General features: G+C 42.5%; 1 protein-coding gene across 3 annotated transcripts in view; it reads right to left on the bottom strand.

Moving 5' to 3' along the window:
- Nucleotides 1–22,376, bottom strand: part of LOC126530659 (luciferin 4-monooxygenase-like) — a 110,309-nt gene that overhangs the window by 5,140 nt on the left and 82,793 nt on the right. For all 3 annotated transcript variants that reach the window (XM_055070689.2, XM_055070690.2, XM_055070691.2), the window contains exons 7-9: nt 14,966–15,247; nt 13,405–13,549; nt 6,845–7,114 (exon numbers count right to left, since the gene is read on the bottom strand). In XM_055070689.2, the coding sequence (XP_054926664.2) occupies nt 6,845–7,114; nt 13,405–13,549; nt 14,966–15,247 (697 nt within the window). The remainder of the gene's footprint in view (nt 1–6,844; nt 7,115–13,404; nt 13,550–14,965; nt 15,248–22,376) is intronic.

The following is a 22,376-nucleotide window of genomic DNA, read 5'->3' as shown; positions in this document are numbered from 1 at the left end:
TCATAGTGCTGCAAATACTACTGTGCTTTGCGGTGACGGTGGGCGGTGACAGTTACCGACTGTGATTGTATGTCTATGCTCCTTTCTTTCTTTATCTCTACTTTGCTATCACTTAACCTCCCCTTTCTCCTTAGCGTAGGGTAGCAAATCGAATCTTTGCATCTGGTTAACGTCCCTGCCTTTCATATTTCTTCTGTCTCTCTGTCGTCCAAGATAACCAGCCACATCGTCGTCGCCACCATCTCTCTTTTGCTTGCACTAACGTTGAATTTGTATGCTTGGAATTCGATAAATCTTTCCTTTTACCTACCAATAGAAATACAATATTGGATCAGTATATAATTCCCTATCTTCTTGTTCTGTTAGTTATTGGTGTCAACTAGATGCTATCTTGAACATCATTGCAAACGAAAACAAAAATGTCGTTACCCTTCGTAACGTAAACATAGATATTCCTAACCCCTCTGATAGTCATTGCTTCAATTACGCCAACTGCTCTGCAGGATATGGCCTAGATTCACTAATAATTGTGCCCACAAGATGTCCTCCGTTTGGATGATCTAACCCATTAACAGTGTATTATTAAACTTACACCTAGAGCAATGTGCTGGCTTTTTCACTGTTCCCATGTTGGACAACTATCTCGTGCTCGTTCTATTAAAATCTATCAACCCACCGTACCAACACGGCATAAAACTTTCACGCCACTAACTTCATTATTCAGATTGCAGAAATCAACTGCAACTCGATTCTTCCAATGCGAGATCTAATCCTGGTTTTCCGGTGATTTAAAAACAAAGCTGGAAGCATGTACTCACAGTTTACGAGCCGAACACAGGATACTCCCTGGTTCTCAGCCGCGACAAAACCCTACAAAGCCCTGGACAACAGGATACCTCTTAAAGAGTACTAACAAACTTGATAGCGTAATAATAAACGTGATAAGAATGAACGTAATATTTAAAACGCCAACCCTTTATTGTAAGTCTAAAGTGACGGTACATAACGTATTTTAATACAGTTACCAGACTCTTAAAAGAAGCCAAGCGCTCCTACTTTGAGAAAGCGATCGTTAAACACAGAAATCATGCCCGCAAAGCCTGCGATAGCATTAGGTCATTTCATCAAACTGCACACTCAACCAACTTAATACAGGAACAAGGGCAGGAACGAAAACCACTGATATCGCAAATGAATAAATCCTTTTTTTTGTGCTACACAAGTATTCGCCAGACAGTATTCCACAGGCAGTATTCAGGCAAACCCCAAATTCAATTTACTTGTACCTTACGTGGCCAAAAGAAGTGTCCACTTCAATTGCTAGTTTACAACTACAGGTCCCCGCCTTGATGATTTAGAATCGTTGAAAATAAAATTGATATCATCCAATATCGCCAATCTACTCGCGCACAATATTAAGTGCATCCTTAAAACAGGCGTTTTCTACGACGAATTGAAACGCGGTAAAATAGGTCCTATATTCAAGGAAGGTTACAAAGAACTAATTTCAAACTATGGCCCAATCTACATGCTATCCTTTTTCAGGGAATTTATTCAGAAAGCAATTGTACAACCGTTTAACAAGCTACTTTCACAAATTTAATGTTCTCTCGCGTGAGCAACACTGGTTCATAATGTTTATCAGGCTGAAATACCAATAACATAATTTACTGACGAAATAAAAGAAGCCCTTGACGACAACTATATCGTTGGCTCAGTTTCTGTTGACTTCAGTAAAGCCTTTGACACAACCTGTCATAACATTCTTTCTTACAACTTTGAAGCTCTGGCCATTCACGGCCCAGCTCTTTCGCTCATCCGCAGTTACCTGACTACCAAAACGCGTTGCAAATTTTGGTGGTTCATCCTCACGTGCTAAATCCCTCCCAAGGGTTGTCCCACAAGACTCGCTTTGAGGCCCTTTACATTTTCTCGTGTACAATAAAGATGTTCCTCATTGTTTAACCGGTAAATTATCTATACTATATGCTGACGACACTACTATCTTTTCTAATAGCAAATGCATAAATACTGTAATAAACCGATTAACTTCTGACCTAAACAATTTATCGGCGTGGTGCACAAGTAATAAACTACAGATCAGTCGTTCTAAAACACTCTTTTTGCTTTTTCATACACATAAATGTGTCATCGCACCCGCACCACTGTTCATCTTACAAACTCATGTTCTTTTACCTGCACGTGAAGTTGTGCTCGTTGGCATCAAACTAGAGCCCCTCTTTAAGTATAACTTGCATACTTACATGATCTCAAAAAAATTTGTTTTAGAATAAGAGTACTAATTTTTACGCGATAGCATTTTCCACAAAATATAAGAACTTCATTTTATTACGCATTTATACGTTGCCACTTAGAATACTGCATCTCAGTTTGTGGAGACACATACACCACGCACATGCCATATCTACAACATTTATAAAATCAAGCCTTCAGATCATCAATTTATCTAGTGACATGTCGCATGCAGTACTATATTTCCCTTCCTTAAAATCCTACGATTACAATGTGCGATCGAGCTCAAATTTGTTTTACTGATATGCTGCACACTAAACAATGAAATCATTTATTGATGCATCTATATACATGCTATTATCAGCATTAACAATATGAGACATTCCTCGCAAAACAATTTTTACTGCCTCGAATAAACACTACTTACGGAATGGTTACTGCCCTTCTTACGGCCATTAAATACTGTAATAAACTACCACCCCATATCAGTGTTAATGCTGTGCCTGCGGCACAGCATTAACGTTCAAGAGATATATGAAGACATATTTATTAGGCGCACTCCTTGTTACACACTCATTACTACAAACATACATACATTGTATACAAATTTATTTTCTAGTTTTTATTGCCTCCGTATTGGCCTAACCTATCGTTTTTCTTCTCTATCTCGCATTGTCTTCTTTAATTTGTGTCTTCTCAGAAATTTTAGGTTTTCTATTGGCTATGTGTTTGCCTAATACATTAATTTTATTCTATATCTGCCATTGTCTTTGGCTTTTTTTGAAATTGTATATTTTTCGTTGCATAGCATATATTTGACTTGTACTTCGCATATTGTAAGCATATTTCTGTTTCTGATTATCGGCAACAATAACCTCGCATTTGAAAAATGTCATTCATATGTTTCTTTATTGTGTCAACTACTAAATTTTTATTTACTGATACGCAGTATCTGTCTTTCTTTTGCTTGTGTTTCACTTGAACTTTAGTTATTGTAAGCACGTTTCTTGTATTTGATTATCTGCTTCAATACCTCCGTGTAATCTGATGCCTGTCACTGCTATCTGGCCATAATGTATTAATTTCCATAGTGTTAATTTACCAATAGGAGGTCCCTCTGACCGTTATTGTTTTTAATGACTCCGGCACCTCCTTCTACAGTAATAATGAATCATTAAATAAATGGCGAATTTATAGCTTGCTATCGACACGTGGACTTCGTTATCATCGTCACTACTGCTTATATCGCCCCTAGTGCGTGACACTATTTACCACTTCGTACATTTGCTTCGTATATTGAACGATGATGCACATGCTGGTTCAGGAGCTCACTTTGGTTGCAACAAATCTGAGTACGGAGTTGTTGGTTGAGGCAACATCTTTGGAAGGGACACTGCAGAAGACGGGACAAGGGAGTGGTAGACAAACATGCAACGCTCTAGGCCATGTGTTTGCGAATGACTTGTCTCAGCATTCGGGCGCTTTTTTGCAAAGATTGTGCATTTTTTTCTTTCGGCACTTACATGGGCTACTATAGCCACATTCTGCGAAGCTTTTCGCCCGTTTCAGTGTGCAAAAAAAAATAACATATGTGATGTCAAATAAAAGCGAGCTACAGGTATGTGGGCACTGTGTTTATTTATTTGTCCCTTACAGGCGTCAGTAGTGAAGATAAAAAAAAAATGGATAGATGAAGGCACTGATCTGCATGCCAGAGAAACAGGGAACAAAATTGAAATGCATTGCAGTGCATCCAAAAACTCCGGCACAGATATCAAGGCAGAATTTGTCATTCCATAATGCAGCACCAAACTCTTTCTTTTACAGAACGAGGCATGATTTTCATAAACGACAGAGTACAGGAAAAGATGTCTGTGAAGCAATGAGATTGCGAGCCAACGAGCGAAACAAGTTTCTAGGTATCAATTCCCGAAACTTGCCGGTATTCCAGCTACTTTTCAGCGTCAGAGAACAAAAAGGCTGCTTGGTAAAAATTCGAATTATAGTGTATTTGTGCAGCAAATTTCCCGTCTGCTATCACGATGCCCGTATGATCCTGAGAAGTTGTTTAATGTCGATACGCCTTGCGAACTGAACGGCTAGAATTGGCAAATTGCAATAGGAACCACGAAAAAGTAATTTGAAAGTTAATTAGTTGGTGATGCACTTCAATTTCTCGTTCAAGTAATGTTCACCGCTACATGTAATTCAGCTAATTTACTAGAGTTACGGTATCTTCCGCAGACTATTAAAAGATTTCTATATATAACTTCAAGCACACCTAATTTTGCCGATGCTTTCTTTGGCCTAATTTCCTGGTGGGTTTCTATTTTTATGACTATTAAATATAGAGCTCCTCGGTTTCTATTCTTCTCTCATTCGTTCTCCGCAAGGGTCTCGAATCTGGCAGCTTTAATGTCATAGGTACATACGAGGGTTTTTCCCGTTAAGAGCCTGCTCTCCTAAGTCGAAGTATTACGCGACGCCACCGGACAAAAAAAAATGATCTTCCACATCCGCCCACCATAACTTTGAGTCGCGTTCGCTAACACTCCCAGTGCTAAATATAGTAAACAAAAGATACCCCGTTTTGTCGACGGATTGATGACCGAAGCCGTAGCACCACTCGTAGTGCAACGCACGCGTATTACTGAGGATGTGGATTCGGCTCTCACCAGCGCCAAGTCATTTTTTTCTCTACTCTCATTTCCCACTTCTTCCTTATTTTCGTGAGTTCAATTTGGAGAACAGCTAACTTCATTGGTGATTTCCTTGGCTTCATTATCTGTGGGCTTTCAATGATGATATTTAATAAAAATTGGGGCTCTCAGTTTTCCTTCTTCGTTCGTTCACACACACACGCGCGCATATACATGTATATATATATATATATACATGTATATATATATATACATATATATATATATACATGTATATATATATATATATACATGTATATATATATATACATATATATATATATATATATATATATATATATATACATATATGTACGCTTTGTTATGCATTGGAGCGCAAGAGTAATTGGAACACCAGTGCATTTCCTCGGACATTGTAAAAAAAATAATATCGCTAAACTAGAACAGTTTAGAGAACTTGTTTCAAGTGGATACCGCGCCGGCTGCAATTGAATAACTTATAGCAAAGATTAGAATTCCACTCGCTGGCACAGGGGATATTCAATATGTTCGACATTCTATACGAAACACCATATATATATATATATATATATATATATATATATATATATATATATATATATATATATATATATATATATATATATATATATATATATATATACACACACACCATTTTGCACTCCAATCCCCACACCGGCCGCCAATGGGCACCGGAAATTTTGAACTATTTCCCCAAACTCCATAATTTTTTAAAGGGCCGCTCACCAGGTCTCGTTATTTCGAGCTTACAATCGGAGAGCATACACTGTGCGATAACAATCGTGTCTGCAAAGTATTACATCGCTGCCCGCCGCGGAAAGATCTGAAATTTCAATCCGAACTCCGTTTCCCTCTTCACTCGCGGCCACCGCGCTCCAAGCCGGACGGTGACGTAATCTTGCCCCTGCGCCTACGTAATCGTGTCCGCAGTGTGACGTCACTCGTGGCGACACGTTACTTCTAGAATTATTCAAGACAACATCTGTTATCCGTGCGATCTGTTGCTTGAATTGACGAGTTGAAGTTTAGAGAAATAATAAAACGCACAAACGAAATATCTGCGTGTTTTTTGTTTTACTTCGCACAGAAGCAAGAGAGATAGATGTACTTCCGCTTCGTCTGTTTATTCCCATGGTCGCGCGGTCACGTGCGCTGGTACCGAAACTAGGCCAATTCCTAACGTGCTCCAGCATGTGATCACGCTCTGCGATCCGCTTGTTCTGCTTCAGTATTCGTGTAGCGCTGAATTGTACCGCTAGTCATGTTTCCTCGTGCACAGCGCGCAAAATCGTGCTATGCGCGAACGAGAACTGTTGCGCGCGTCGCCGTCGGCGGAAGTGCGTAGCACCGAAAATAAATCGAACAGCAAAAAAAAAAACGAAAATGAAGGCGGGGCCTGTGACGTATGCGTCGCCGGATCGTCGAGATCCGGTATGGGAGAACGCAGGGCAGGAATTTCACTTGCGTAGGCTAGACGGGACGAGTGGAGAGAGCGTCTTGCTTGGCTATGGAGTCAGCCTGCTGAAATCATGCGTTCGCGACACACACATATTTCTATATCGGTATTAATGAGCCAATTTGAAAACTTTTTCCGGCAGAACGCTCCCTAGAGGACACGTAACAACTTCCAGCGTATAAACAAAACTTGCTACGCGGCTTCGTGAGGGGCTCTTTAAGAGCAGCTAAGCCAACACGTTAAACTTATTTGTATGTATGGCACGTTTTTATAAGGAATTGTATAATGTGTGCTTCCCCGCTGTGCAATATCCAAACAAATGCCGGGTGTTTCTTTCATGGTGTAATTGGAGATTTTCACCCAACATACTCCTGTAATCACAGGTGGGGGTTAAACCGGAAGGCGGACTTTTTTGTCTATGTAAATATCTTACTTGCAACAGTTTCCCGTATCCGGTTAGCAAGAGTGGTCAAGTCTTCCTTTTTGACTTCTTCTGTGACAACGATTGCAGCGGCAGCAGCTTCTCCGTATTCGGAATGTGGAAGGCCTACAACAGACACCTCGGCGATCTCATTGGCGTGCTCGCGGAGTAGCAGATCTTCCAGTTCAGAAGGAACAACTTGGTCGTCCATGCACTTGATCATTTGCTTGAGGCGTTCACAGAAATACAAATGACCATCCTCGTCGTAGTATCCAGCGTCCCCTGCAGAGAGCGTGCGAACAGTATTAGCAGTGCCAGAAGGATGATGGCAGAATGCAGGATATGTGTATGCCCCAGGAGGCTAAGGGAGTTAGTTTTTCTTTTTTGTCCTCAGTAACGCAGCAGTCATTTCTGAAGTTTACGAAGTAAACATACAATATATTAAAGAGGCAGATACTCGTATGAACAGATAGTAAGCACAAGAGACATAACATACAAGATAGTGATAGGACAGCTGCCGCTGATAGCGCTGTCGTAATCCTAGTTCGCTCTGACTAACATTTTAGCAAGACGTCCACATTTAAAATTGGTGCCTCTAACTAAACAGCTATGAAAGGGTCCAAGCAATCATGACCGAAAGCCCATACTTTTCTTGACAGCTTAGGAAGTCGTCACCATCCACCTTGTTGGGTCTCATACGCAGAATGTAGTCTACACCCGCTTGGCATATTACATTGTTTGCTGTATGTTTGTGTTGCGGAGTAGCTTGGCTATAAAGCCGTTCATTTATTGCTAACCAATACTGGCAGTGGCAGACAAGAGCCTGACTTCAGAACAGTATCATTATCAGGTACTGTGATGGAAAAGGAGTTTTATATTTTAGTTAATGAAGTATGCAGGGCTAACAGTACACCGAAAAGATGAATTATGACCTTTGATGCATGTGTATATGAGTAATGTCACTGATTTTGAATGAGGATAGTGCACATGAAGCTGCCGCTAAAATTATTCCGAAATGGGTTGTTTTGCCGGCCGCACATGCAGGAGCAACATCGCAGTATTGTCAAAATATGTGTCATACCACTGGGGGCGCCTAACTCAGTGTAAAATGTTACCTATGTGTCTGAGATTCAAATTATATGAATTCGTGGTGCAATGTTTTTATGTTTCCTATTAAAGCCGCACTTGGGTACGATGCTATAAGGACTCTGTGTAGTTATTGAGAAATAAAGGTAAATATTTCAATGGTTTTGTGGTTTTCAAAGCTGTGCAATAGTCATTTACCGCGCCGTTGGGATCATTCTTCATCTAGATGACCTGAAGTACAACCATCGAGTCGGACTACAACCATAATTGGCAACATCCTTGCGTAGTGGAACACGTATTGCCACAGCCTCGGCAACCATCAGCCAGACCAGGCGTTTCTGTCAGCCAGACCAAGCAGGCCTCAGACAGTGCGCATACAAAACGTAGGTGATGCAGAAGTCTGCTTCTTCTTTGAGAGGCCCGTGTGTGTGCTCTTAGATATGATGCCGGTAAGTCCAAGTCAAATACTCTAAAATGAGAGACTGCCTAATAATATTGCTAGAGCTTTTAAATGCAGCGGCAGTGCGTGTATGGTGCTGGAAAAAAACTCGAAGGTTTAGAGCGCGTTTATATTTTACCTAGGTGGGGAAACGCTACGTAAAGGCGCTTATTCAGAGCTGCATAAATATGTGGACGAGGCCTGCCATGCACATGCCGGTGAACGTCCTTAGGTGGCGAAGACTGATTCAGTTGTCGCAAAAGAGTCAGGAAAGCTTGAGACACTTGAAGCAAGAAAGGTATGGCTCATACACGTACATTACATATTATTTCGACGCCTGAAAAGACTCAAGCACAGCCGAAACACTTCTAGCTGTATTGCTTCTAAGTTTTCGTTGTGGCTATCCGATGAATATGGGGCTTTTGACAGCCGGAATTTAACAAACGGCTACTTAGCACTTAAATAAACCGTGTAACGGGCACTGAATAGCCACCAAAGCACATGTCATCAATGTGCTGATGCACACGGACCTTATGTTACGAAAAAGCGGTAACGTAGTTAACATTAAAACGTCTTATGGTCGTATGTAGTCCGGAGTAGTACTTGACGAAAAATCGCACCTATGTCTAGTCGAACCCGCTTTTTGCACCCTAACTTCGCATAAAGCATGATAATTTTTGCTTCCTTCTTGCGTGTACCCCACATAAGTTTATTTTGTGAACTCCTGGCGTTAAGCAGCGCTTACACAAGTGGTCCTGAATGCCTGCTGATGTTAGGTCCCTGCGAGACGATGGTTCTGGTGTCCAGATACCCACAAACCGATTAACGTTTTCCCTTATGTTTGACATTCCGATGTGCGTGTGAGGCTAGCCACTAGGATTTCAAAAAAGTTACCGAAAAACGCAGCGCCATTAGTTTAGCCGCGAAAGGTGGGTCCTTCATTACTCGAAATCTGCATGAAAAACAGAATGTGGCGACAATTCAGAAATATATGATTGAAGTGGAAACGTTTATCCATCATACCTATTACTCTTATACTGCCGATGATGGGTGAAAGAGACAGTCGGAAATAATGAAGACAGCCATAAAAGTAGAACGTCTTGGCAGGACGTCAGCAGACTCTCAGTTAAGTGCCGCTTATAATATTGGCTTATATCCACGAGAACAGTTGAAGATAACAACGCTTACTATGCAGTTCAAATACATGGGACTAACAGTATAAGAAGTCCCATTTATATGGCCCGTAAAGATGAAGCTTTTATTAGCAGCCGAAGCAGATATTAAGAGAGCGGTGCTTACGAAGCCGCCAATCGTATAAATGGGTAATACTTACGTGGTATTAAAGTTCAAATTAAAGTTGCCTCCCACGCAGTTTGGCGAGGAAATGGACCATTTTGTATGTGGCACGAAAGTACTAAATAGCAGCTCTTCCTATGCGGCCCAAGAATATGCGGGCCGTAGTTCCAGCTTCTTAAAAAAAAATGTGACAACCTCTGTTTTTCGAAAGTAAACCCGCGCTAGCGAGTACACAAGGGTTTGTACACAAGCACACCGTGTTATTTCACAGATACTGTGCACAACGTAAAGCAGGATTTGAACCCAGGACCGCCGTGTTGTAGGCGAGCACTCTAAGCACCGCACCAAAAGCACGTATAGTTTTAAATCGAAATTTTCGTTTCCTCTTTCTTCGGATTTTCCACTACTGCTTCTGCTAATGTCAGGCAGACCGAGTCGCAGGTTTTTTTAGTTACCGCTTGCATGTAATCATTTAGATTTTGCGAAACAAACAATAACAAAGGAGAAAACCTTGAGAAACTAAATTTGGCGGCAGATATGGATGAAGGCGTGTGACGTGGGTAACCCTCATACTACAATTCGCGTCCTGCAGCTACGACTCAATACCACGAACGCAACAGGCTTGTATATTTGCACACCTGTCTTGAAATTCCTACCTCTAAGCTATTCTTTTATAATAAATTGATTTTCAGCGTTTTTCACCGGTTTTCATTGTTTTCACCGTTTTTCAGCGCTTTTAAACTTCCTTCATAAATGGTAAGGCTGCTGCTCAAGTAGTATTTGCAGAGTGCAGCCAATAACTTCTCTGATAAAGACTGCAGTTCTTGGGTGTTAGGCAGGATGTTCATGAATAAGCTGGAGTGCTGACGTTGGAACGACCACGACAGCACCACGGCGACGGGGGAACGATTGTATAAAGATTGTATGGCTGAGATGACGTCGTCATGACACCATGACGCGAGTCGGGGGATAACACTGGAGTGATGATGATGCAAACACCACGAACACCTTGGGCCTAGACGCCCAAGCTGGTCAAAGCCAAGCCCCACTGCTCATGAATTACGAATCCCATTGATACGATCCAAAATCCGCGCACAAAATTATGTTGGCCAGAACGTTCACCACACTGTTCCAAAATTCTTCAAATATTGTGTCTCAGAAATCATCCTGAAAACTCATTCAACAAGTTCTGCTGCGCGTTCTCGGCAAAACGACGAAGTTTGTTGTCCCCCGACGCGTCACATACCTTGGCTAGGAACAAGCAGCGCAATAGCGCTACTTGACAAGGCAACTGGATGTTTATTTATTTATTTACAATTACCTCGAAGGCTTCTTGTAGGAGTATTATATGAGGGGTGCTAGACAATAATTTTTACAAGAACACGAAAGCAAACAAAGGAAATTCCATAACCAGGTATTATGCAATGATAAAATCTAATACATATGGTGTAACAATATAATATGAAAATACTTAGTAGGTTTTATTCAAAATTGAGTGGGCCTACGTGATTTCGCTCTAGAATGCCCCTATATATAACACACACATATATGTGGTCTTTATAATTTGACTTAAAGTTCCGAAGCATAGGTTGAATTTCGAATCTGTCCTGTCTTATTGGACCGGTCACCTAATTCAGGATTTAAGTAGGGTTGTGTGAATAGTACTTTTGACACGGAATTGAATACGAATGAAATAGAGAAAGAAGCGAATCGAATCAAATCCAGTACTTTTCAATTGATTTATTATTTTAACCAGCTGATCTTACCATTACTATGTAACTGTCTTCACGTCTTGGTATATTCGCAACTTTAGGAAGTTTCGGCCATCTCATTGTAGGTTATGAAGCATTGTTAATTAAAAGCATAACTGGAGTTTGATGAGTTTACTGATGAGTTTATTTGCATAGTCTGGACTCATTGATGAGTCACTTTTCCTGTTCTACTACGAAGTTCCCGGTGTTTTATATCAACTATGGCCACAGGGATAAATTTGTTGCGCACTGTTGCTCCAATGTTATGTTTTATCGCGCACGTGAAGCAATTTGAAATAACCCAAAACTAATCGAATACTATGTGTTGTTCATAGATAGAGGTTAATACGATTCGAATACCAACTCAAGTATGGGATTGTTCGATTCGTTATTGCAAATTATCAAATATTCGCCCACTCCTAGATTTCACCGTGTGACCGACAACCCGAACCCCCGCCTCGTGAGTGAATTTACGCGCTTGCACCGTAAAAGTAACATTTAAACTACTTTGTAACCATTTCAATATTTTATCGAAGTGAATACACACACACATGCACGCACACACGCACACACACACACACACGCATATATATATATATATATATATATGTGTGTGTGTGTGTGTGTGTGTGTGTGTGTGCGTGTGTGTGTGTGTGTGTGCACGTGTGTGCATACAGGCTGTTTCAGTGAACACTTTCAGAAATCTTTAAAGGTTGCCTGTGACAGATATCAGAATTCTATTTGATGCGCTGGTCTACTCGAAGCAGCGGACAATACATGCGCGATAAACGGAAATGCAAAAGCGACTATTTAATAATAACTCACTTATTAAGTTCTTAACTAATTACCTTATGGCCCATATTGCAATTTACAAATTACAGGCGTGGAGTTCGGTAGGCGGATCCGCTTGGAACGTATTTTCAAGAGGTCACCAGTTTCGAGATTAAATTCTCGATCTTTGCTGAGAAATGCATTGACGTTCCAGGTTATTTGTTGACAGAACGTCGTTTCATGCACTCAAGCACTCAAGTAACTGGAACGCAAATGCATTTCTCCACACAGTTCACTGTGGTATAAAGTATGTGGGCAGAGATAAAGTGCCTCAGAAAGGCTGGTTTTTATCCCTGTTTACAAACTTTATACCACAGTGTGCTTGCTATTCCATCTGTCAGCCCCTATCTTGATTTTGGACTTCCGCACAGTTCAGGAATTTATGTCTCGCTACCGGTGACACCCTGAGAATTCGTTACAAGTGGATTTGGGAAGCACACTGCTAGAATTTGTACATTGCAATATGGGCCACTCGATAATTAGTTCGAAAGATAATGAGTGAATTCTTGTTAATTAGTTAATGTTGCATTTTAATTATTTGTGCAAGTAGCATCCGCCGCTTCCCCTAGACCAGCTCATGAACTAGAATTGAGCTATCTGCCACGGGCAACCTTTCAAAAATTTCCAGTGGTCGCTGAAACACCCTCTATTACATGCGCGATTGCATTTCTAGGTTGTTTTTGGCATTTATAGGGTATACGAAGGAGCGTATGTGACTGGACTGGGTTATGTCAGCTATCGACGCTGGAATGCCTAGATTGTGTTTTTTTTCTTTGCTGCATGATGAATAAAACTAAAACTGCGACTCCACAATAACATTAAAACAAAATAAAATTTTACCTTGGATCAAAACGCGCTTTAGAGAACTTTTCGAAAAACATTCAAACCGCTGGCATCACATGGAGCTTCTTTAAAAGCACCATCAAAGTAGCAGCATCAGATGTTTTCATGACTGCTGCGTTGAGAATGTGGCGGGCAGCGGAACTAGATCAAAGCCAACCATGTTCACCCACGATGTTCGTCCCTCGTAAAGGCGGCATCATATCACCACATTTGGAATCACCACTCGAACAGATTGAATTTCACTGCACGGTACGCTGTGACGCGCACAAAAAAGCAATGCGAGTTACTATGCCAAAAGAAACAGCGGTGTTGATGTTACTCTTCACCTGATTTGCACCATCCTTCTTCGTCAAATAACTCAGCGGATTCTTTGGGTCGCTTGTAGTATCCCCTCACCATTGACAACGTCCGGAAGCAGATCTCCCCTACCTGATGTGGGCCAAGCTTTTCGCGTGTACGCACGTCCACCACCTAGGAATAAAAGCAGAGCACTGCTGACTTCTATATGTGAGAGAAGGTACTTTTAGGCATGATACTGTATTCACTTTGAGAATACTTTGAAATCATAAAAAAGTGAGGTCCTACGAGAAATAAACAGAAAAGCCTTTCACGTTTCTTGTTTTTTTCTAGTAGCATGAAGGTGCAGTATACATAACTGATCAGTAATCTTTAGCATTCCTAAAAAGTCTTGGAGTTTGCTACCATGCACGAAGTGTTGAGCGCACAGTTTAGACTCAATGCGGTTCTTTCCTACTGCAATGAAATCTCTTTAGAAAGGTTTACAAATTGAAAGCCACATACAGGCTTTCAATACGTGCTTGCAGCAAATCAGGAATACTCAGACATCTCCTCGTGTATTTTTTTAGTACTAAACTACTCTACGCATATCACAGTAGCCACCCCTTTTTTTTAACAAAATGAGCACTCAGGAGCAAGTGCACTCACGTGTTCCACTACTCAATACTGCTAACATATCAAGCTATTGTACATACTAGTCTTTATCGCATTCATAAAACGACTAAGCAGCATGATTTAGCAGTTGAATGGTGTTGTGCAGGCGTGCAATGTGATGCTTGCACCGTCACTGCGATTTAAGATATCAATAAAACTTTCGATCTACTAGGCATATTTACCCACAAACATGTTCTCGAAAAACGTAACACAGCCGGCTTCCAGGTCACATTCGCGAAGTGCTAAGAGCTAAACATTTGGAGCATTTGTGAACGAGAACACAGTGCGCCACCTTTTTTAAATGCGTAAGCATTTCTATGGCTACCCAACGAGAAAATCCGTCCGTCCGTCCGTCACGTAAAATGAGATCGCCTTTAATATGGGGATCGCGCGTTCGCTTCTGCGAGAGTCAAGCGGCAAGAAAACAGCAGAAAACAGTCAGGCGGCAAGAAACGGCGCACAATGTCCCCATCGCAGATTGCCTTCCAGAAAGGGCCCCCGTAGTCGTACCATACACAGCGGCCTAAGCGGCAAGAATACAGTGCACAGCCACCACTGGAGTACGGTTTGTCATGGTAGTTAATGGTGCTGCACGGATGAACAAGACGCTAAAGAGCGAGAATGGCTAATATTGGTGGGAACGTCATTAGCGCGCCTGGCTCCACAACCTGCAGTAGTTTGCTGGCGTCATCAATTCACCTTGCACCGCCCACCGCATTAGTTCGTAACGCCACGGCGCGGTCGTTTATACTGGCCGGAGCAAGTTTCATAACATTGCTAATGACCTACGCGCTGCCGGCAGATGAGCAAGTGGCACAACACCTACGTACACATAGATATCTCCCAGAGGTGCTTCTGCAGGCTTTTTTTTCGCTACTTTTTCTACCGGTGGCATAGCAGCTTCATGTGGTATTAGGAATCTAAAGCATACTGTACCTTAACTGTGACCCCTGTCGATGGTACTCCAATATCTGTGCTATCCAGGTGCTCGCCAATCTTCGATTGATTCGTGACACCGCCACAGGACTCCGTCATGCCATAGCCCCTCGACAACTGCTCGAGACTACCGAAGGCCTCGCGGGCTGCTTCTGCTACGGATGGCGGGAGCACGCTGCCACCTGTGCCGATAGTCCGCAAGCTGGGTAACTTAGGTCCCGTGCGGCGCAGCTCGCGTACTACAGCTTGCAGCTGGGATGGGAACAGCACGGCCATCGTCACCTGTCGGTGAGTTCGTACAGTGATAAATGTCGACAAAGTACACTCTGCGACTATATCACATAATTTACATGCCATCATTTCAATGTAATTTCGCACATTACCTGGACCATACCAAACTGCATTGATGAAGTGTGCTAGCTGTTACACACGGAAACTAAGCATTGAGTAGGACTAAATAAGCAAGAACGAAATTTACAGGGAGCTGCCCGTCAATTAACAATTATGGTGTGGTGCGCCCAGGTTCTGAAACCACATGTAGGAAAGAAGACAAGAGGAAGAGAATTGCAACAATGTGATTACATGCGATCTCATGTTACGTACTACTATACATCCTCACGCGTGGACATCCGTATGAAAATTTTCGCTATTTAAAATGTTAAGTGGACGTGTGCTCGCGAACTCTGTCCCAATTTTAACCCGCTATTTCCTATACTTCAGACATTTTGCGGATTTTCTTGTTTGCATGCTTCTTTAGAAAGGTTCTATCTTTCAGACGTTGAGAGAATCCGCATTCCTTGCTGTGGGTTTCAGTTCCTGAGGAATTTGAACGTCTCATCAGCCATTGGTTAATGCAGCGACCGGTTTGTCCAATTTAGCATCGGCCTCATGACAGAAGGATGTCATGGACGGTTGTCAGACGTCGCAGAGATAGCGTGACCTTGCATGAGAAGTTGCATAGGATGTTTTTTGCGAGACGCAAACTCGCATGACTTGGAAGGCTTCCTCAACAAAAAGGGCCTGTACAATTGGCTCCCCCAATATCATCGACTATTACGATACTCCCTCCTGAGAAATTTGAGCGAAGCTGGTCAAAAGTTTCCCACTCCCGATGTAGTGAGGAAAATAATTCGGATCCGAAGGTCAGGGTCCTCTCGGTGGTAGCACTGAAACTCTGCTCGGGCAGCTGGTTTTGCAGCAGCAGCAGCAGCAGCAGCAGCAGCAGCAGCAGCAGCAGCAGCAGCAGCAGCAGCAGCAGCAGCAGCAGCAGCAGCAGCAGCAGCAGCAGCAGCAGCAGCAGAAGAAGAAGAAGCACTTCAATCGTTTACGTCACCGATTGCCGAGGATGAGAGCTCGAACACGGGAACATGGGTTTCGCGAAGCGCGCATTTTCCAGCGGCGGCGGCGCCGGTAAAGTAGCTCATGCACAGTGGGTCAGAAACCCACGCAATCGCTTTGTTTTTACATATGGCATTGGTGGACCCGCTAGCCGCATGCCTTAGTAATGACATAAGCGGCGACCGCGTGAAGGCGCAAGCTACTATGTCGCCTTCTCGTCGCGGGTCACCGCCGTGGAGCACGTCTCGAGCGGAACTACTCGTTCAAGTAAAACTCTTGCTTGGGCTAGTTGGTTCATGCCTAAAGTAGTAAAGGCAAGGCGCAGAAGACCAGGACTCAAGAAGAAGAACACAAACGACAGGAACGGCGCCACTCACAACTAAGTTTATTTTCGCAACAAGCCTGCCTTATGTAGGTTATTCACGCCGAGTCGCGCACAGAACTTTAGAAGTAAAAAACAGCAATCTATCGACCACCCAGGAATCTTATCTCGCACATAATATCGAATGAGCAAACAAGAACCACACGAGGATCAGCACGGGAGGCAATTGATCTAGTATAGTCTTTTTCCAAGCCAACGGGGACAAAAACCAGACATAAAAAGTACCGTCTACGATTCACTACCAAACTATCCACAACATTACACATTTCAAACGCCTAAGGCCCAGTCAGTGATAAAACCCGCACGACTATGGGAATAATGACCAACGAATTACACGGAAAAAACATGAAAAATGCGTCTAAGTACAGTGTCTGCGTCAAAACTAAAATCTCTAATAGTCACTCACCTAAAAAATTGATAAAACATGTGACCGCGCGAAAAAAGAGAACCACGTGACAAACAATGAAATGGACAGAAGTGTTGAACAATAAAGGTCTAAAGAACAGCGTCTGCGTCAAAAAAAAAAAAAAAAAGCAATGAAGTGCAACAAAAGCTTAAGAGCCACTACAAAATCGTCAACAAAATAAAAATTAGTTAAATAAAAAGAAGACAGACGGTAAAACCAAATGAAATCACTCTAACATGAGGCCTAAATGAAACCTTCTAAAAAGTCATCTCCGTATCACTAAGTATAATGGACGGCCTGCTGACGCATACGTTTCCCTCTTTTTTATTGAAATAGGCTTCCACAATTTAACGCTCGAACCTGCCTTTTCCAAACTTCAAAAATTATTGTTTTTTACTTCTAAAGTTTTGTGCGCGACTTACCGTGAATAACCTACATAAGGCAGGCTTGTTGCGAAAATAAACTTAGTTGTGAGTGGCGCCGGTCCTGTCGCTTGTGTTCTTCTTCTTGAGTCCTGGTCTTCTGCGCCTTGCCTTTACTACTCCTCGTTCCTCGTCAGCCTTTCGCCATACTCTCGTCTTCCGCTATCGCTCTCGCGCTCACCACGCTATCGCAGTCTTCCGCCTTTCGCGGCGCTCCATGTTCACTCTTTTTTTTATCATTCCTTCGCTGGTTTTGCCTACGCCGGGGCCGACGCTCAATGAAGAAACAGGTGTCTAAGAGTTGTACTCTAAAAGGAAATGTTAAGGAAACCATTCACGGATCCAGCAACGCCAAGTTCCAGACTGCCAGTGGCGTAAGCGTTCACTAATTTCTGGAAATGGTCTTGTGTTACCACCGCTCCATTCTCGTCGTTATGTTATGTTATGTTATAACTGGTGTGGTATAAGCCTCTTGCCAGACTTTGGGGTCAGTGTTGCAAGACAGCCTGTCAGATTTGACTGGAAGGAACGCTATCATACCTAGCAAACGCAAAGTCGCCGTTTCCCAGACGCGGAGTGCCACCAGACAAGGAGCTTAACACACGCACGCTCCCTCAGTTCGAGATAATATTTTAAGGTTGCTGCAGAATCCGCTCGCTTTCGAATAAGTTTCGCGTTGCGGGACCCGTTCTCTAGCGGTAAGAAGCGCTTTCTGTAGCTGCGCGCACTGTGGCTGGTGCGCACGGGATGAAGCTTTTCAAACGCATTGTAGAACATTACGTACATCCATGTGTACGACACTGGGGGTTTTTGGCTGAGCGAGGCGGCCAGCTCCGCCATTCCTTCCCCTACTCGTTTTACGGGCTGTTAAAGGTCGTCTCGTGTATCTAGCCGTGTTCACGGTCACCTGCGTACGTGAGATTCTGGCACTCCGACGTTAGAACCATTTAGAAATAATGCAATCTTGTGCTGGCTATCGCAATCAGCAAAACCCGTCTATCGCAAACAAATCAAGCGAGGTTTCAGGCATGTAACATTTGCGAGAAGGACATAAGTCTGGCACTTTCTAGTCAGCACGGAAACATAATATAAAGTGGACAAATTCCTAGGACCTCCTTTAGTATACATGCCGAGATGGCGTTCTCTTTAAGAGGACAAGATTTTCGCTTCTTAAGGCTACCTACATCCAGATTACTTAATGCTATCTCGAAAACATATTCGGCGAACTTAATGCGTGAATAGATGTTAGCACTGATATATTGTGCTACCTATCCTGATCAGCGAGTTTTTAAACATGCAGGACCTTCTAGACTAGACATTTCTGCCCTAAGATGGCCTCACCATCTACAGGGTTACCCGAAGGAGCTATCTCGGTCGCTCGGCTGCAATAGACAGAAGTTCAAACCCTCGTTTCTTTATTTTAATCTCAATGGGGTAAGCTCAACTTTACATTCAGTGCATCACGTCTACAAGCTTGCAATTGCGTCTCACAGCGGCAAAAAATGTTGAGAGTTAGTGAGGCTAGACTAATCCAGGTACAACTAATTGAGGAAGGCCCACTACGTTTCAAACAATAGACGTTCCTTCACCCGAAGAGGAATGCTGCTTCCCTGGTGCAGTATTCGGCCACCACTTCACTATATAGTGAATCCTTCAATCTACCAATCGCCCTCAGTCCCCAGCAGCTGCGGAGCACCTGACCAAGGCGGCGGGCAGTCCTGCAACGCAGCAGAGGGTGCTAAGAGTCTCTGGACCCGCACATGCCACCACGGGAAGCTTGCCCTGGGTACTTTAAACACTCGAACCCTCTCTAGTGATGCTAGCTTAGCAGGACTCTGAAGGAACTATCAGACATTGTTTAGGATATGAGTGGCCTTAGTGATTTTAGAAGAACTGGTGAGGCTTATGCAGTGCTGACTAACGGTCACGTCTTCTGCCATAGAGGACTCCGAGATAAGAAGCAATATTGGGTAGGATTCCTAATCCACGAGGACAGCAGTAATTTTACAGCAGTAATGAAAGGGTAGTTGTAGTCGCAATAAAACTAAATACGAGAAAAAAAACAGTCACAAAAGAAAAGCGACAAGAAGAGATGTTCATATTACAACGACCAGTCGTTGTGGTGTGAACATTTCTTGTTCTTTATCTCTTGTGACTGTTTGTTTTCCTTCAACTATGTACCAACTGGCCCGGATGTCAAGCCTTCTAAATAGGAGGTATGGAATAAATGTAGTACATGCCTACGCTCGAACCTCCAGTCACGATGATGATGAAATAGAACACTTTTATGAAGATGTAGAATTACTGATCAGAAAAGTTCAAACCTCCGTATACTCTAGTCATGTGTGATTTCAGTGCAAAAGTGGCGAACGCGCAAGCTGGTTAACAAGGAATTGGCAACTACGACATTGAACACAAGAGGAAAAATGGTACAATTTGCGGACCGGAATAAGCTGCGAATAATGAACACGTTCATCAGCAAGCGTAGCAACAGAATTTGTAATAGAAAAGGTTTATTGGTTAAACAAGAAAAGAAATATATTTCATACTTTCTGCCAATCTAGTACTGTGGAGAATGTAGAAGTGTTGACTATAATAAAGCGCCGTGACCATAGGTTAGTAAGGTCTAGGATTCACCTCAATATGAAGAGAAAAAGAGTAAAAATTGTCAAGAAGAAACACGCCATCCAAGACGCAGTAAAGGTAAAAGCAGGTCAATTCAGGCTGGTACTTGCAAACAAATATGAAGCTGTAGAACAGAGAGATGAAGATGACATAGAGGGAATGAAATGAACCCTATCTAGGCTGGCTTCAGGATCAGCAATTGAAGTGGGAGGCGAGGCACAAAGACAACCACTAGTTAAGCTTTCCCAAGTAACGAAGGACCTAATAAAGAAATAGCAAAGAATGAAAGTGTCCAACTCAAGAAATCTGACAAAATTCGCAAAACTGTAAGTACTGACAAACAAAAAGAAAGTAATGAATATTGCAAATTATCACCTAAGAAAGAATGAAGAAGCAGTATAAAATGCACGCAGCATAAAAGCAGGGAGAATAAAACTTTGCATAAGCCAAACCAAGATGTATGCACTGAGAGGTAAGCAGGGTAATGTCATCAGCAATTTCGAAGATATAGTAAAGGTAGAGGTAGAATTCTATGTATCGCCTGTACAGTACCCAGAGGAGCCACGATAGCTCCATTCGAAGTAGTAATGAATAGGTTACAGAGGCTCCTGCTATAACTTGCGATGAAGTTAGAAAGCCGTGCAAGGCATGACACGGAGAAAAGCAGCCGGACATGATGGAATACCAGTCGATTTAACCAAACAAGGAGGAGACAGTATGTTTGCAAAGCTTGCTGCCCTTTATATCAAATTTCTCACGAATTCAAGGGCCCCAGAAAACTGGAACAATGCCATCATTATACTAATCCACCATAACGGAGACGTTAAAGAATTGAATAATTAAGGCCCTTTAGTTTAATGCCACTGTTGTATAATAGATTCACCAAGATAATCTGCAATAGAATAAAAGCAACACTTGACTGCAGCCAACTTAAGAGAACAGGCAGGTTTCCCGAAGGGACACGGTACAATGGATCGCGTCGATGCGATGAATCAGGTAATCGAGAATTCTGCAGAGTTCAATCAGCCTCTCTATATAACCTTCATAGATTATGAAAACATAATTGATTCAGTAGCGATACCAGCAGTCATAGAGACATTCCCTAATCAGGGAGCACAGGAGGTTTATGTAAATATCTTGGAAAATACCTACAAAGATTTCACAGCTACCCTACTTCTCCGCAAGAAAAGTAGAAAGCTACCTATAAGTGCTACCTATAAGGAAAGGGGTCAGGCAACGAGACACAATCTCTCCAATGCTATTCACTGCGCGCTTGGAAGAAGTATTGTAGGTATTAAACTGGGAAGGCTTAGGAGTGAGGATGAGCGGCAAATATCTCTGCAATCTCCAGTTTGAGATAACATTGTGCTGTTCAGATACACTGGGGACGAGTTGCAACAAATTATTGATGAACTTAACAGAGAGTGTGTAAGAGTGGGGTTGAAGATTAATTGGAGGTGCACGTTAGAGAACCCCAGGTGGTCGAAATTTTCGGAGTCGTCTACTACGGCGTGCCTAATAATGAGAATGTGCTTTTGGCACGTAAAATCACGTAATTTAATTTTTAATTTTAAGATTGTTGTGCAGAAGACCAAGATAATGATAAAGAGCCTGGCAAGGGAACAAGAGTTGAGTATTAGCAGTCAGCCTCTAGAGTCTGTGAAGGAGCACGTTTACCTCGGTAAATTACTCACACGAGACCCCTATCGTGCGAAGAAAGTTTAAAGAGGAATAAAATTGCGTTGGAGTGCACATGTCATATAAGACATTGTCAGATCGTGACTGGATGCTTACAACTATAATTGAAAACAAAGGTGTCCAATCAATGCATTCTACCAGTGCTAACATATGGAGCAGAAACTTGGAGATTCACAAGTAAGCACGAGAACAAATTAAGGACCTCGCAAAGAGCGATGGAATGCAGAATGTTAGGCCTAACATTAATATGCAGGAATCGAGTGGTGCGGATAAGAGACCAAACGGGGATGACCGATATTCTAATTGGCATTGAGAGAAAAAAATTGAGCTAGGCAGCCCATGTAATGCATAGGTTAGATAACCAGTGGACTATTAAGGTTACAAAATGGTTGCTAAGAGAAGCGAAGAGTAGTTGAGGATGGCCGAGGCTTAGGTAGGGTGATGGAATAAGGAATTTCGCAAGCACTATCTGCAATCGGTTGCCACAGGACAGGGTTCATTGGAGGGCCCAGGGACATGCACTCGTCCTGATAATAGCGT

This window comes from Dermacentor andersoni, chromosome 4, assembly GCF_023375885.2.
Source record: "Dermacentor andersoni chromosome 4, qqDerAnde1_hic_scaffold, whole genome shotgun sequence".
In the NCBI taxonomy this organism is placed as follows: Eukaryota; Metazoa; Arthropoda; class Arachnida; order Ixodida; family Ixodidae; genus Dermacentor; species Dermacentor andersoni.
The sequence above is the reverse complement of the archived record's forward strand: the minus strand, read 5'-3'. Positions and strand labels throughout refer to the sequence as shown.